Raw genomic sequence first — 15,458 nt, forward strand, 5'->3', positions numbered from 1 at the left:
CTAAGATACAGAAAGCAGACCTTCAGATTTCAAACTCATTATTCTTTTTATTTTCCTATGCTGCCTCTTTCTCATTAGAGAGATGCAAAAGATTACACCTAGTGCCAAGGGGAAAGGCTGGTAAATGATAGAGAGGTCCAAGAAAGCTGATGAAAACTTAGTGGCATTTAAGATGGGTTTTACAGAACTGGGTAGGAAGTAAACATATGACATGTCAAGGGAGGTCATTCCAAGAACGAGATAAGCATGACCAAAGCCATAGACACGGGAAAGTATATTGCCTAAACTGTAAAGGAAGTCTCCTTGGCCTTTTATCACTGAAATCCAATTCCCATCCTAATTATGCAAAAAAGTATATGACAGAATCATTTCAAATAGCCAATGGGATCACTCAAACTTATACTTACCGGGCACTAACGGTAGCACACATTAATACATCATTCAACATGAAGAGTCGACGTTCTTTGGTTTTGACGATCTCTCCTCTGTCATTGTAAACAGTTTCTACCATATCATCAGAACGAATGAGGTATCTATTGCCACTGCTGAGAAGCTACAATTTCAGAATATTCAAAATATAATAATAATAATTCATTACAATTAACCATTTAATGGCAAAAACACATGCAAATACAATGGCAGACTGTATAATGTTGTTTTGCTGTATAATCTTCTCAAAAGATTTAAAGAAAAGCTACACTGACCTAGTTGCTCACAAATTTATGCCCTATGTATTTATTTGCAGTTGGGCAAGTGACGGTATTAAAAGAAGTTGTTCATTACCAAAATATGCATTTTCACAGCCAGGCGTATGGAAATTTTCCTTTAAAAACAAATTTCCAAATTGACCGAAATTTGAGAAAAGGAATAATTCTTTTATTTTTACCTACCATGTAGCCGAACACTTCTATTTAAACTAATTCATCACATGAATACTCCATCCATTACAGACTTGTTCACACTGTTACTTTATGAAATATATTGCTTTCAAAATTTTTAAATTGCTGTGCAGAATTTGTGCATTTGTATTGAAGGATGTTTCTACTGTAGAGAAATGATGTAGAAATCATCTGTCATCTACAAGATAACAGGGTTTTCCTTCTTGGTCTTTTACATTAAAATTTAAAGTGTAAATACAATCCATAGGTTCACAATATAGACTGAGAGCTAGAAGAGACTTTGGAGGCTATGATTTTACAGATGAGGAAACTGAGACCTAGGGAGGTTAAATGACTTTCCTATCACAAAACTTCTAAGTGTCAGAATGAGAATCTGGACCTAGATTGCCTGACTCCAAAACCAGTTTTCCATTACACTGTATATTGTCTCATTCCTAATCTACTTTGTAATAAAGTAGCCCTTCTTCTATTTGTCTAATGGTAAACATAATCAGCATAAAACATTTTCTTGCAACCACTTTTACTGCTGCTTCCCCAGTTCTAATAATTAACAAAATGGAAAAACACTAGATAAGCAATTTAATTTAGCACAACCAAATTGGCTTCCACAGTCTATTTAGAATTTGAGGCTATATAAGCAGTTGATTATTCAGCAATGATTCTTCCAGTAACTAAAATCACTAAAGGTTTGTGTGGTAAGGCTGCTGAGTGTTAAATATGAGCCAATCAGTTGAAGAAGGCTCTGAAGTTTAAGGCTATCTTACTTTTATGATTTGGGAAAGTCTTAAGAAACATTAGCAAACAGAATTCTGTTTGGATTTCTGGTGGGCTAGGAACTTCCCACATTTACAAATGCAGTTCATGACATTTTTTTAGAGAAATAGACATACTGATTTCCTACATGACCATAAGCAAGTCACAACCTCACTTAGTCTCAGATTTCTCATTTATAAAGAGTTGTACTAAATGATCTCTGAACTCCTTTCCAGCTTTAATTCCTATGCTTTTAAGAACTGGGCAAGACATTTTTTTTCAGACTCAATTTCCTTATCTGAAAAATGATTAGGTTGGACTAGAAATTCTCTAAGGAATTTTCAAGTTCCAAAATTCTGTGATTCCATATATCCTAGGTGTGCCACTTGCTACCTCTGTGATACTGAGTGAGGCTTCCATTTTGTTAATTATTAGAACTGGGGAAGCAGCAGTAAAAGTGGTTGCAAGAAAATGTTTTATGCTGATATGTTTACCATTAGACAAATAGAAGAAGGGCTACTTTATTATAAAGTAGATTAGGAATGAGACAATATATAGTGTAATGGAAAACTGGTTTTGGAGTCAGGCCTTTGTTACTTCACCTATTAAAAAAGGGGAAGGTAGTAGGTCTAGATGATTTCTAAGGTCCTTTCCAGTTCTAAATCTATGATCCTATGTTGTCTTGTCTGGTCAAAAATACTAAAGTATAAGTGCTCTCAACCCATTTAAAATTAACCAGGCCATAGGATTTAGAGCTTGAAGGGACCTGAGAGATTATCTACTCTAACTCTCATCTTACATTGAGGAATAATGAAGACCAGAGGTGATATGATTTGTGTCAGATCACACAAGAATCTGAACCTAGGTCCTCTGGTTCCAGACTTTCATTCTATCACATTCTATCACATTCATTCTATCTAGACATGGCCGTGGAAATAACAAGACTGTCACAAATAAAAGCAGTTGTTATACTATGCCATTAGATATTATCAGTTGTTTGCTTTCCCAGTGTTTCAAACAAAAAAGTTCTCTGGCATTTGCCACTTATGTGCAAGTATTAAATGTTAAGTGTGTGAGAACAATTTCAAAAATGTTATTATTATTTTTTCTTTATATGGTATGTAGATACTTGCAAATACATGATAAAATCAATAGAAATAGATACTATGATAAAATCAATAGAAAATTAGAGAATAATGGTGATGTGTAAAGAGCAAAAGGATCTCAGTCTGGCATGACATAATGCAACATTTTAGGGGGGGGTGTTTTAAGACAGTACAAAGAACTATAGGGCAAGAAGGAACTCATATACCTAGGATAAAGATAAAATGCTTCTTTTTTTAAAAAAAATCCTTATCATTTTCAATAATTCAAAACAAAGAAACTATGCAAATTGGCAGGTGTCCACTGACCAGGTAGGTCCTATAGGAAGTTAGCCAAGCACTCAGGAAAATTAGATTACTTGGAAGTAAGAGGGTTTTTTTTTCCTTTAAAAGATAAAAACACCTAAATCTAGGGACGGCTTCCAAAAAACTAAAGTATATCACTCTTGGGAATCTGGTAAATATGAAAAAGGTCAGTTAAAAAAAATAGCAAGTGCTTTGGGCTGTTATTTCAGACTGCATTTTGAAAGAGAAAGGAATATGGTGACTTTTAAAATATTAGTGAAAACTTTCTAAGAAAGTTATAGTATATTGGTACACAAAGAGAAAGCAGAAGTCTCAGGATATAAGTAAAAAAAAATGTTCAACCTTGTTTAGATATCTTTCGTTTATGGCTTTTGCTATCTGCTTGATTTCACATCGCTGATCTGCATCCCGTTTCCTTTCATTGAGCTTCTCTGCTAATGTTTCAAGCTCTGTAAGCGCCATCTGCAAGGGTAACCTGTCAGGGTGTCCTTTTGTAGTGTTCTTCAACATGTCCTTTTGGGGGAAAAAAATAAAACAGCTAAGAGGGAAAGGTATGATGGCTCCTAACAAAGAAAGAGAAGGAGGCTGCTATCCTCCAGAAACTTCTCATCCCCCACAAGTGTGTTATTCACGACTCCTGGGAAAGAAGGAAATGACATTAATTGCTTCTAGTGAAAAATAAATCAAGCACCTTGGGAACAAGACTTGCCTCCAATGAATCACTATTTGGCTGAACATGCAAGCAGCCTTTTTGGAAAAGAAACAATGGCTCATGCAATGGCATCATTAATAGAAAAAATAGCTAGTCTTTTATAATAAAATGAATACTGATTCTCTGCCTAAAGCCATCCCCTGAAAGCTCATTGTGGGACAGAAGTGAGCCTGGGTTCTCAAAGGCTACGCCAGAAGAGCAAAAGGTCTGGCAGGTCCTACCAAACTGGAAAAGCTGCAACTACAAGCCTAGCAATAGAAGTCATGTAGTGAATAAGAAATAAGAACACTGGATGGCATTTCACAATCTTTGAAACAAGTGCCTTTCTGAAGTTTTGCTCACCAGAATATTGTTTATAAAATCCTAGCACTAACTTTTCCTCCACTGAGACCACATTAAAATTAGTGGCCTTCCCTCTACCAGCAAATGCAATACTGTCCTATTCCTGTATCTGAGAGGTATATCTGGGGAATCATGAATAGAGGTAGCTTTTGACTCACAAACACTTTTACACTTTACACACTCCTCCATGAAACAACTGCGTTCTATTTCAAATGACTGATTTTTTAAAAATATGCCATTTACTATATGTAGAATTATGCTGTATATTCTATAATGCTTAATATCAGTTTAATATGTGACAGGCGAGAGATACATACAAGGATATATACAGTAATTTTATACCTTTCTGACCTGATCTCTCCTCTTCTCCAAAACGAAACCTCACTCCAACCACTATAGTCTCCTCAGTGTCATCTGAACATGACAAGCTTATTCCCAACCCCATCTAAAATAATATTTAAAAATCAATGCATAAATATTAAGTTTCTACTATTCACATTGCTAAGCACTGTTCTAGGAGGAGGAAATGCAAATACAAAAGAGAGATAATACACACTGTCACAAAAAAAAATATAGAAGGTTTACATTTTATCGAGGGAATCCAACATGTTCAGAGGTCAATAAATGTGATGTATCTATAAGAGAAACAAGAAGCGATTTCAGGAGGAAAGGTGCTCACTTAACAACTGGAGGGATGAGAAAAGTCCTTGTAAATAAGGTGACTCTAGATCTGAGCCTTGAAGGGAGACAGAGATTCCAAAAGAGACTAGTAAGGAGGAGGATCATTCTAGGCATGGGGAGGAGAGAAGCGACAGTGTGGGGGAGGATGGCAATGGAGGCAGGAGATGAAATGTAGAATATGGACAACAGCAAGTTGCCTAGTTTGTTAGGACCATAGCATATATGAAGGGGTGGGGAGGGTGGGGAATTTGATTAAGATATAGGCTGGAACTCGATTGTGAATGGCCTTAAATGTTAAAAGGAGGAGTTTGCATTTTATTCTAGAGGCAATGAAGTTCCTTCAGCAGAGGAATGGCATGGTCAGCCTTAAACTTGAGAAGTATCAATTTGGAAACTGTGTGGAGGACAGATTACAGAGGAGAAACAAGGATTCCAAATTAAAAGGCTATTTCAACTGTCCAGGCAAGAGGTGATGAGTGCCTATATTAGAATGGTTGGGTCTAAATAGAAAGGAGGACAGATGCAAGAGATAAGATAAAACTTGCTAATTGACTGCATATTCAGGGTGAGAAGGAGTTGTTGAGCATGGAACTTCTGAACCTAGGTGACTGTAAGAATGCAGAGCCCTTGACAGAAACAGGGAGGTTGAGAGGAAGAGGTAGATTAGGGAGAAAGATAAGTAGTGTGTTTTTAGGTATGCTGTTTGCAATATCTGTAGAACATCTAGGTGATGTCTAACAGAATGCAGGAGATTCGGAACTAGAGTCAGGAGACTATGGCTGGATATATTGTTCTGAGAGTCATCTGCGTAAATATGATAGTTAAATCCCTAAGGAAAAGTTGAATTTATGAGCAAAGTGTGAGAGTCATCTCCATAAATATAATAGTTAAATCCTTAAGGAAAAGTTGAATTTATGAGTAACGTGTTTTATAAGCCTTAAAGTTTTATAGAAATGAGCTATTATTATCTCTATACTGTGCTGTGTGCATCATACGGACCTCTTACGGAAAATAAAACCCATCATAAAACTTAAAGTGCTAAGGGCCTTCAATATCATCTAGTCTAAAAACCTGAGCTTTACAGATGAGAAAAACAGAGATGAAAGGGAGGAAATTGTCTTCCCCAAGGTCACATAGATAGTAAGTGGCAAAGCCAGGACTCGAACCCACTCCCTGGGACTTGAAACCCAGTATTCTTTCCATGAGGGCATACTCCCAAAGGATTGGAATTTAAGAATACCCCAAAGGGCCAAGTAAATTTTTGTGTCAATTGACAAGCCTGGTCCAGATAGAATCAACAGATTCTTTCTGGAAATTCTTAAGAGTTATCCAAAGCCAATAATGCTGGTGGCAGAATTACTGAAGCCACAGGTATATGACTGCTTCTGTTTAAAAGCAGCTCTGACAGCTTCACTCACATGATTCTGTGCCTAGAAGATCCCCTCCCTGCCTGCCTCACCATCCTCCTGCTGTTGTACCAATGTATCTCTAGGGCAAAAAGGCTAAGAATTTCAGGAAAAGGCACATCTATACAAACTGAATCTCTTATGTCATGCCCATCAAATGATGCCAATGATTTTCAGCTGCCCAAAAAACTATTATGTTACTCCCTGAAACTATAGTATGGGTCATTGAATCACAAAACCTGAGGATGTATATTCTATTCAGTTTAACAAGCATTTATTAAGCACCTGCTACATGCAAAGACCTTGGGGGTAGGGGAAGGAAAGATGTAGTTGGAACAACATCAGACTCAGAATCTCTTAACAGCAGCCCTGATAAATTGTTATCCAGCCTTTACTTGAAGACTTCCAGTGAAAAGCCGTCAAGCACTTGTGAACACTCACCTTATCAAACACATGCTAAATATCTACTGGGATTTAGCAGTTTTTCTCAGTTTTTCCTTTTGTTTGGTATTGTCTAACACACCATTCTAACATACATACAACTTGAATAAGATAGACTTGAGAGTTTTGCCATTATAAAATAACATCTATTTATATGTTAATAATAGTAATAGCTAACATTTGTATAGTGCTTATTATACTAAGCACTTCGCAATATCATCTCATTTGATCCTAACAACAACCTTTAGAGGAAGGTGCTATTATTATTCCCATTTTACAGATGAAGAAACTGAGACAAACAGAGGTTAAGTGACTTGTCCAGGGTCACAAAGGTAGTGAATGTCTAAGGCTGGATTTGACCTCATGTCCTCCCGACTCCAGACCCAACACTCTATCCACTGTGATAAAAGCTACCAGCTCAGCTTCTTAACCTGGAATCTGTAAACAGCACCCCCTTCCAGATAAATTTCAGGGGTCGGGGGCGGTCTGAAAACTTAGGTGGGGAAAAATTATATCTTCATTTTCACTAACTTCTCCTTCAATTATGAATATAGCCAACAAATGTTATTCTGCAAAGGTCTCCATAAGTTTCACCAGACAAAGGGGTCTATGAGACAGAAATGTTTAAGAACTCCTGCTTTGAGATTTATAAAACATTTTGGGAAAATGAGGCCCAAAAATGTGAAGTGACTTGCCAGGCTCCCACAGGTAGAATCAGAGGTAAAATCTGAATGCAGATCTCTCTTAGACTTCCAAATCATCACTTCTTGTGTTACACAGCTACTTAGCTCTTCAAGAGAGCTGGGGGTGGGCTGGGGGGACGACAGTAATGGATAGATAGATAGGTAGATAGATAGGTAGATAGATAGATAGATAGATAGATAGATAGATAGATAGATAGATAGATAGGTATAGATATAGTCCATCATTATAGGAGTGGAAAAGAGTTTTAATTCCATTTTACCTCATGTTGTACATTTCCTTCCTTTGATAAGCAGTTTGTCCTGAGTTCTTAAATAAGTAAAATTTTCACATAAACTGAGATGAAAGAGTATCACTTCAAAACAATAGGTGGGTCATAATGACTCAGTAAAAAAGAGCCCTGAATCTGGAATTGTGGGCCATTTGAAAAATAATGGAAATAAACTAGATGGCTTTTGAGGTTTTGTCCTGCTCTAAATCTATGATCTTGGGAACAGTTAATCAAAGGAGACTTCTTGGTGTATCAGATTTCTTTGATAAGGGTTTGGTATCCAAAATACACAAACAATTTATAAATATGTATATATACATATATACACCCATCATATATATACATATATATATATATATATATATATATATATACATGTAAATATATAACTAATAGTCATTCTCCAATAGATAAATGGTCAACGGAAATTAACAAATAATTCTCAAAAGCATTGTAAAGTGTTAACAATCACATGAAAGAATGCTTCAAATCACTAATAATAAGAGAAATGCAAATCAAAACAATTCTAAGGTTTCACTTTGAACCTTGCAAATTAGCAAAGATGACAAAAAATAGCAATAGTCAATGCTGTATTGGTTGTGGGATGATAGGCATGCTAATGCATTGTTGATGGATCTATGAACTGGTACAGACATTCTGGAAAGCAATTCGGAATTATTCAAGTAAAGTGACTAAAATGTCCATATCCTTTGACCCAGAGACTCCATTGCTGGGCTTATACCCTAAAGGGAATCATTGGTAAGCAGAAAGTCAAAACATATACCAAAATATTCATAGCAGCACTTTTTGTAGTGGCAAAGAATTGGATGAAAAGTAGATGCCCATTGACTGTGGAATAGCTAAACAAATTGTGGTTACAAGAATATAATGGAATATTACGGTACTAGAAGAAAGGATGAATGTGATGAATCCAGAGAAGCATGGAAAGGTCTACATGAACTGATGTAGAGTAAAATAAGAAGACCCAAGAAAACAACAGGAAACACTGACTACAACAATGTAAATGAAAAGAACAACCACACACCAATAAATAAAAGTGAATGTAGCAAAATTATTAAATTGCACTTGATTCAAATGAAGAGATAAAAGAGGACACTCCCAACCTACTCCATGGAAGCGGGAGGTCCACAGGTATTGTACATTCCATGTTTTTGGACTTTTTCAATATGTTGATCTGCTATAATAATTTTTTCCTCCTCTTTTCTTTTTTTTTTTTAAACACTATTTGTTTTATGGGATGACTTTCTGGGAAAAGTATGAGGAAAGAAAACTATGGAGATGTGGAAAACAAAAGTCATTGGTAAAACTTTTTTTTAAAAAGGAGACTTCTTGGCCGTGTTTTCCAAATACCAATTTAGGCTTAAGGCTAAATCAACTAATTAATGTCTAATCAATTTTAATAAGCAGAAAACCCACCCGATGTCCATTTGGTTTAATTAAAATGAGCAGCTGATTGAATCTGAAGAGTAATAACAAAAGAGAAATTAGGACATAGCATAAATCTAAACCACCAGGGTGGAAAACCATCAGGAAAAGTATTCAATAAGCATGCCCATTTGTTTTAAAAAGGTAAATTGTCTCCTCTCAGTTCTGTCTTATGGACTTTTAAGGTATACAGAGGTGCTTATGTGCTATAAACTCTTACATAATAAACACATGATACATTAACCCTAAGTTTAAAGAAATATTTTGCTAATGGAATGCTTAAAATTTCTCATCAATTTGTAGATGATTTGATCTCAACAAAAATTCTCAGTTGAAATATTAATTATTCCCTCTCTTTCTTACACCTCCAATCTCTCCTTATTTCTTCTCTTCTGTCTACACAGATGCTTAGATTTTCCCTTACCTAGTGTTTAAAAAAATTCTCTAAAATCTGCAACCTCATTAATGCCTGTCCTGTGTCTGTTTCTGTCTGTCTCTGTTGGTCTCTATGTCTGTCTCTCTCTGTCTTTGTCTCTCTGTCTCTCTCACCAATCTCCCCCTCTCTCCTCTCTCCCTCACCAAAATTTTGAAAGAGTTGTCTGTATTCACCAAACTCACTTCCTCACCACCTTCTTATTTCCTAACTCCTTTCAAGCTGGCTTCAGCCCCTCCCACACACAATGGAAAATTGCTTTCTTAAAAGTGCAATAACAAACTCTTTAACCAATCCAATGATTTTTCCTCAGTTGTCATCCTCCTTGGCCTGTTCACTGCATTTGACACTTTTCATCAGTTCCTCCTTCAGTTTCCATGACACTTCACTCCCCTGATTTTTCTGCTTCATTTGACACTGATAACCATCCTCTTTTCTCTTTGGGTTTTTAGGACCTTGTTCTCTCCCGTTCTCCTCCTACTAATGCAATACCAGTGTCATATTAATCTTCTTTAGATACAACTCCAGTCATCTCAAGTTAACAAGCACTTCAGTGTCAACTATGTGTCAGGAACTATGCTAAGCCCCAGGGATACAAAGAAAGGCAAAAATAGTCCCTGCCTTCAAGAAGCTTAAAATCTAAACAAGAAGATAACATACAAATAACTCTGTACAAATAAAACATATAGAGTTTAAATTGGGGAAAAAATCCCAGAGGAAAGACATAAGCATCAATGAAAACCTCAAAGGATCCCTATTATCTACTGAAAAAATTCCAGCCTTTGCAACCTGATATTTAATACTCTTCACAATTTAATAGGAACATCAGCCTCCCCTACCTATAGGGATTAGAGATGAGACTTCCTTATTTTGAGGCCAGATTTGAACTCAGGTCCTCCTGACTTCAGGGCCAGTGCTCTATCCATTGCGCCACCTAGCTGCCCCGAGACCTCCTTATTTTGGAAAGATGAAAAGATATTTAAAAGATACATTATGGGAAAATGAAATGTTGGACTAACCAATCAAACTCGTATTATGCCATTTACCTGGAGTAGGAGAATAAACTGTGGAAAGCGTTGTATTGGCTTCATCATCAAACCATAGAGGGTAATTCGATCAGGACTTGACTCTTGGCACTGCTATAAGAAGAAGGTTAGACTGTTTATTTTCATTTTAAAACTGCTTGACATTTGATTTGAGGGAGCAATTTTCTAATTCCTAAGGCTGTCTACAGAGGATAGAAACTAAATGGTTGAGGAAGGAACTCATCAATGTTCATGGGCTTGGCTGTTAGTTTCCTAATGCAGTAACAGGTTCTACCTAATAGAAATTTTTCAGCACTGGCCCTGGATTCAGGAGGACCCGAGTTCAAATCTGGCCTCAGACACATAACACTCACTAGCTGTGTGACCCTGGGCAAGTCACTTAACCCCATTGCCTAACCAAATTTCTAAAAAAAGAAAATTTTTACCAACATTCCTGTTACAAAACTTTTTTTTTGGTGTTATGGGAGAATTTTTCACAGCAGTCAAAGGGTCATATCTCATCAGCTTCATAACTTGCCTTGCCTCATGCTTAACAGATCATAACAATTCTCCAACTTGCCTTTACACAATAGGGGACTTCCTAGGATCTTTACAGTGGCCACAAATTCATTTTAAAAATTCATTTTAATCTCTTGTCAAACTTTCAATTGGATGTGCCGCTAAATCCAAATACAGAAAGATGCGGTGTTACAACTTCTAAAAGTCACAAAATCACTGAGATATGGTCCAGTGCAAAGAGCTGGACCTAGGGCCAGAAGAACTAGGTTTGAGTTCCAGCTCTACCATTTACTAGCTGTGTGGCCCCAGGCAAGTCCTTTAATCTCTCAGAGTGCATCTGTAAAATGAAACAAGTAATCTTGATTCTATTTACTTCACAGGGATATTGTGAAGACAGTACTTTGTAAACCTTGAAGCGTTCTAGAAATGAGTTATTTTTATTTTTATCTAAACATTATTAAACTTAACAAACACTTTAAAAGTACTTCACAAATCATCCCTTTCAGAGGATCATAGATTCAAAGTGGAAATGACTTTGGAAATGTAGTTCAATCCCCTCATTTCTATGATCACATGGGTAGTTAAGTAGCAAAGCTAAGATTCACATCCAAGGTGTATTTATTCCAAATCCAGTGTTCTTTCCCCTATGTCACATTGCTGGTAATGGGGTGGGGGGGGGAAAGTGTTTTGTCCTAAACAAGGCAATATGCTTTTTGGGTAGATCTACTCAAAGGAAAAAAAAAAAGCTAGAACTAGAAACAGAAGACCTGCGTTCAAATACAAACTTTGCCACTTACTATACTGCTGAATTGATAATTCACTTATGAAATTATGAAATAAGGGCAGATATGCCTCATTCTTTGGGTACTCACTAGAAAAGACCACAATTGTAAGAAGGAAATGGGGCAGCAATCATACTTTAAACACCGATGGTATGTCTGGGGGGCAAAAAGCCCATAAAGGCAGGGACAAGTGGCGAAAAGTGAAGAGGCAGACAATGTAGGAACAGAGGACAGAGTGATGAAGGCAGGCAGTGTGAAGAAGAAGATAGGGAAGGAGAGAGGCAAAGTGTATATCATTCAAGTAACCATGAACTAGAGTTGGTAGCACTTAGCATATGGATCTGATGGAGATGGAAGAGTACTCTAGGGACAGGAGTTTGAGGTCTCTTTTTTAGAGGATTTCTTTTGGAAATAGACTATCTTCTCTCTGTGTCACATAACTAATCTTAGATGGCATATGAACCCAGGACTTTCTGACTCCAAGTTCAGCACTCTATTTACTACCTTCCGAGCCCCAGTGCAAATTAGGTTGATGTCAAGCTTCTATAGATGGCTAACAAAGTATCCGAAGAGGAAATTTAATTTGACCCAAACATGCAGCAAGTTTCCATATCCTATTTTTAATCCTACTACCTGATACATATCTTAGGCCTAAGGGCAAAGCACTGCCAGCTGATTAAATAGCATGTGTCAATATTCATTAGGCCTTTATAAGGGGCAGGGGAGAGAAGTCAGTAAAACATTCTTCACAACTTCAAAGACAGATAGCCACAAAGTAGGGTCCTCAGTTATCTCTGCTAAACATCAAAGGAAAAAGAAAAACAAATGTCTCCCCTGGTAGTGGTTCAGTGTACTCAGGGGGTTTGGCTTTTCAGTCCTTTGTTTTTAGACCTGACCCCAGAAGAGGCCACTCTGACAAATCAGAACATGTTCTCTGTTATTCCTATCATGATGTTTCAGAAGAGCAAGAGAAAGGAACCTTCCTTTTTAAATGTCACCTGAACATATCTAATTCAATTTTTTATTTCTTTCACTTTTATATAATTATAATAGTTAACATTTATATAGCACTTTAAGATTTGCAAAACATTTTACACATATGTTGTTTTATCCTTGCAACAACTCTGGAAGGTAGGCGCTATTATTATCCCCATTTTGTAGATGAAGAAATTGAGGCAGAGTTTAAGTGACTCGCCAGGGTCACACACCTATTATGTGTCTGAAGTCACATTTGACCTCAGGTAGTGTTCTATCCACTATACTATCCCACCTATACGGCTGTAACATATGGTTGATGTTTTTCTGATTCCAGATTTCATTGGGGAACTCTCCATAAGCAAATTTCTTATGCCAATACAGATTGGCAATCTTATGACAATTTGCAGTCTGAGAAAATTACCTAGGGCACTAATAATGTCACACAGGGTCACGCCTAGGGTCACACAGCCAATAAACTTCAAAATTATATTCCAATAACACTGATTTTCAATAATCTTAAAACACATTCCTAAAACATCTCAAATTCTAGTATCAGTTCAAAATCTCTAGTTCATTGCTAGTATCTACACATTTATGGCAAATAATATCATACATGAAGGCTCAAAATAATGATCATATACATAGAATTATGGTATCTGTCTTAGATATGGATACCTTTAGCCATTTCCATTTTCAATGGAAATTGTTGAAACAAAATATGAAACCAATATAATATTTTAAAAATTCTTACCTTTAAAAAATCCAGAAAAGCTGGTTTGGTAGCACAAGTTTTCTTGAGAATTCCCACAGCTGTACTAAAATTATTCACATACTCACTGTAAGCATCCAGTACCATGGATTTAGAAAACTAAAACATGAATAAATTAATAATATTCAGAAATATATAAATATGCAAAGAGCAAAATCTATAAATTTCAGCTTAGTATGAAAGTTTACATTTCATGAGTATCCTTTAAATTTCTATAATGTTAAAAGAAAAATCTTCACAGCTGTTATAATGAGCTTCTCATTAGTTGTCCTAAAACTGTCTGAATTTGGAATTATACTAAAAAGTCACTAAACTATACACAGCCTTTGACTCAGTGATACCACTATTAGGCATGGATTATGAGAAGATCAATGACAGAAGAAAAGGACATGACAGGACATGACAGAACATCTCACTTTATGCTAGAAGAAAGGACCAGAAGGAAGGTGTGCATTCCATCAACTGAGGAATAGTTGAACAAATTATAGTGACAAGATCACACTATCATGAATATTATGGAATTTTATTCCTCCACAGAAAATAATGAATATGAAAAATTCAGAGAATCTTGAGGAAACATATGAACTGATACAGAGTGAAGTAAGCAGACCAAGGATAACAATTTATACATGATCTACAATAATGTAAAGGAAAATAACAATGAAAGACTCTAATCCAGGGGTGGGGAATCTGTGGCCTCGAGGCCACGTGTGGCCCTCTAAGTCCTCAAGTGCAGCCCTTTGACTGAATATGAACTTCATAAAACTTAATAAGACGTGGTTAATTCTGGTTGCAGAATAAGGCATTCATTTTCAGGCATGACCTAAATATTATTCTGTTCTGCTTGATTATGCTTATTTGTTGAAAGAATATGTTCTATGGGGAAATGAAGGCATTATCAGAGATGACACTGATATAAAAATGAAATGAGCATTAAAAAGCACTAAAAATACAATTTTTAAAAATTACTTTTTAGCATCATATAGAAGTGGAGGGGTGAGAGAACTGAGAAAAGAATATGAATTAGGAATCTGTAATCTAGACATGAGGTGAGGAAGACTTGAACTAAAGCTGTAGCTGTATGAGTGGAATTAGATGCTGGAGATGTCGTGAAGGTAGAAACAACAAATGATTGGATATGTGGGATGAGGGCAAGTGAGAGGTCCAGGATAATGACGATAATATGTACTAAGACATTAGAAGAATTATGGAGTCTTCAACAGAAATAAGGAAACGTTCAATAACTAGTTGGTTATCTGAGACTAAAGCCTGGGGGAGATACTGAAGCTGGAGACAGAGGCATCTAGGAACCATTCATTTAGAGATTAAAGCTAGGCCCATGAAAAATGAGATTATCAAGACAGTAGATATATAAGAAGATTAGAAAGCCTACAGAAGCTTGAGGAATCATCTATAGTTAGCATGATTGATGAAGACGATGAACCAGCAAAGGAAACTGAGAAGAAGCAGTCATATAAGTAAGAAGCAAATCAGGAGAACAAAAGCATCATGAAAAAAAAAAAACCAGGGCCAGCTAGGTGGCGCAGTGGACAGAGTACCAGCCCTGAAGTCAGGAGGACCTGAGTTCAAATACGGCCTCAGACCAAACACTTGATACTCACTAGCTGTGTGACCCTGGGCAAATCACTTAACCCCAATCGTCTTAAAAAAAAAAAAAGAGAAGAGAGTATCTAGGAAGAAAGGGTGGTCAAGTGTGTCAAATGCAGCAGATAAATCAAGAATTAGGACTGAGAAAAGACCAACAGATTTGGTTTCCATTCAGTGATGATGTAGATAGCCAGATTACAAAGGGCTGAGGAATAAAAGAAGAGTATGTAGAGGTATTGAGTATAGAAAACCTTTCCCAAAGAGTCTGGCTGAGAAAGGGAG

At 36.5% G+C, this 15,458-nt stretch overlaps 1 protein-coding gene across 4 annotated transcripts in view; it reads right to left on the reverse strand.

The window, feature by feature from the left end:
• The window catches only part of ARHGEF10 (Rho guanine nucleotide exchange factor 10), a 213,484-nt gene that overhangs the window by 97,119 nt on the left and 100,907 nt on the right, over positions 1–15,458 (reverse strand). For 2 of the 4 annotated variants that reach the window (XM_078149742.1, XM_020973005.2), the window contains 4 exons: positions 13,551–13,667; positions 10,542–10,631; positions 3,404–3,574; positions 408–553 (listed from right to left, as the gene is read on the reverse strand). In XM_078149742.1, the coding sequence (XP_078005868.1) occupies positions 408–553; positions 3,404–3,574; positions 10,542–10,631; positions 13,551–13,667 (524 nt within the window). Of the gene's footprint in view, positions 1–407; positions 554–3,403; positions 3,575–10,541; positions 10,635–13,550; positions 13,668–15,458 lie in introns of all 4 variants that reach the window. The other 2 variants (XM_020973007.2, XM_020973004.2) reach the window with 1 other exon arrangement.

This window comes from Phascolarctos cinereus, unplaced genomic scaffold, assembly GCF_003287225.1.
Source record: "Phascolarctos cinereus isolate Bilbo 61053 unplaced genomic scaffold, phaCin_HiC Scaffold_2;HRSCAF=192, whole genome shotgun sequence".
In the NCBI taxonomy this organism is placed as follows: Eukaryota; Metazoa; Chordata; class Mammalia; order Diprotodontia; family Phascolarctidae; genus Phascolarctos; species Phascolarctos cinereus.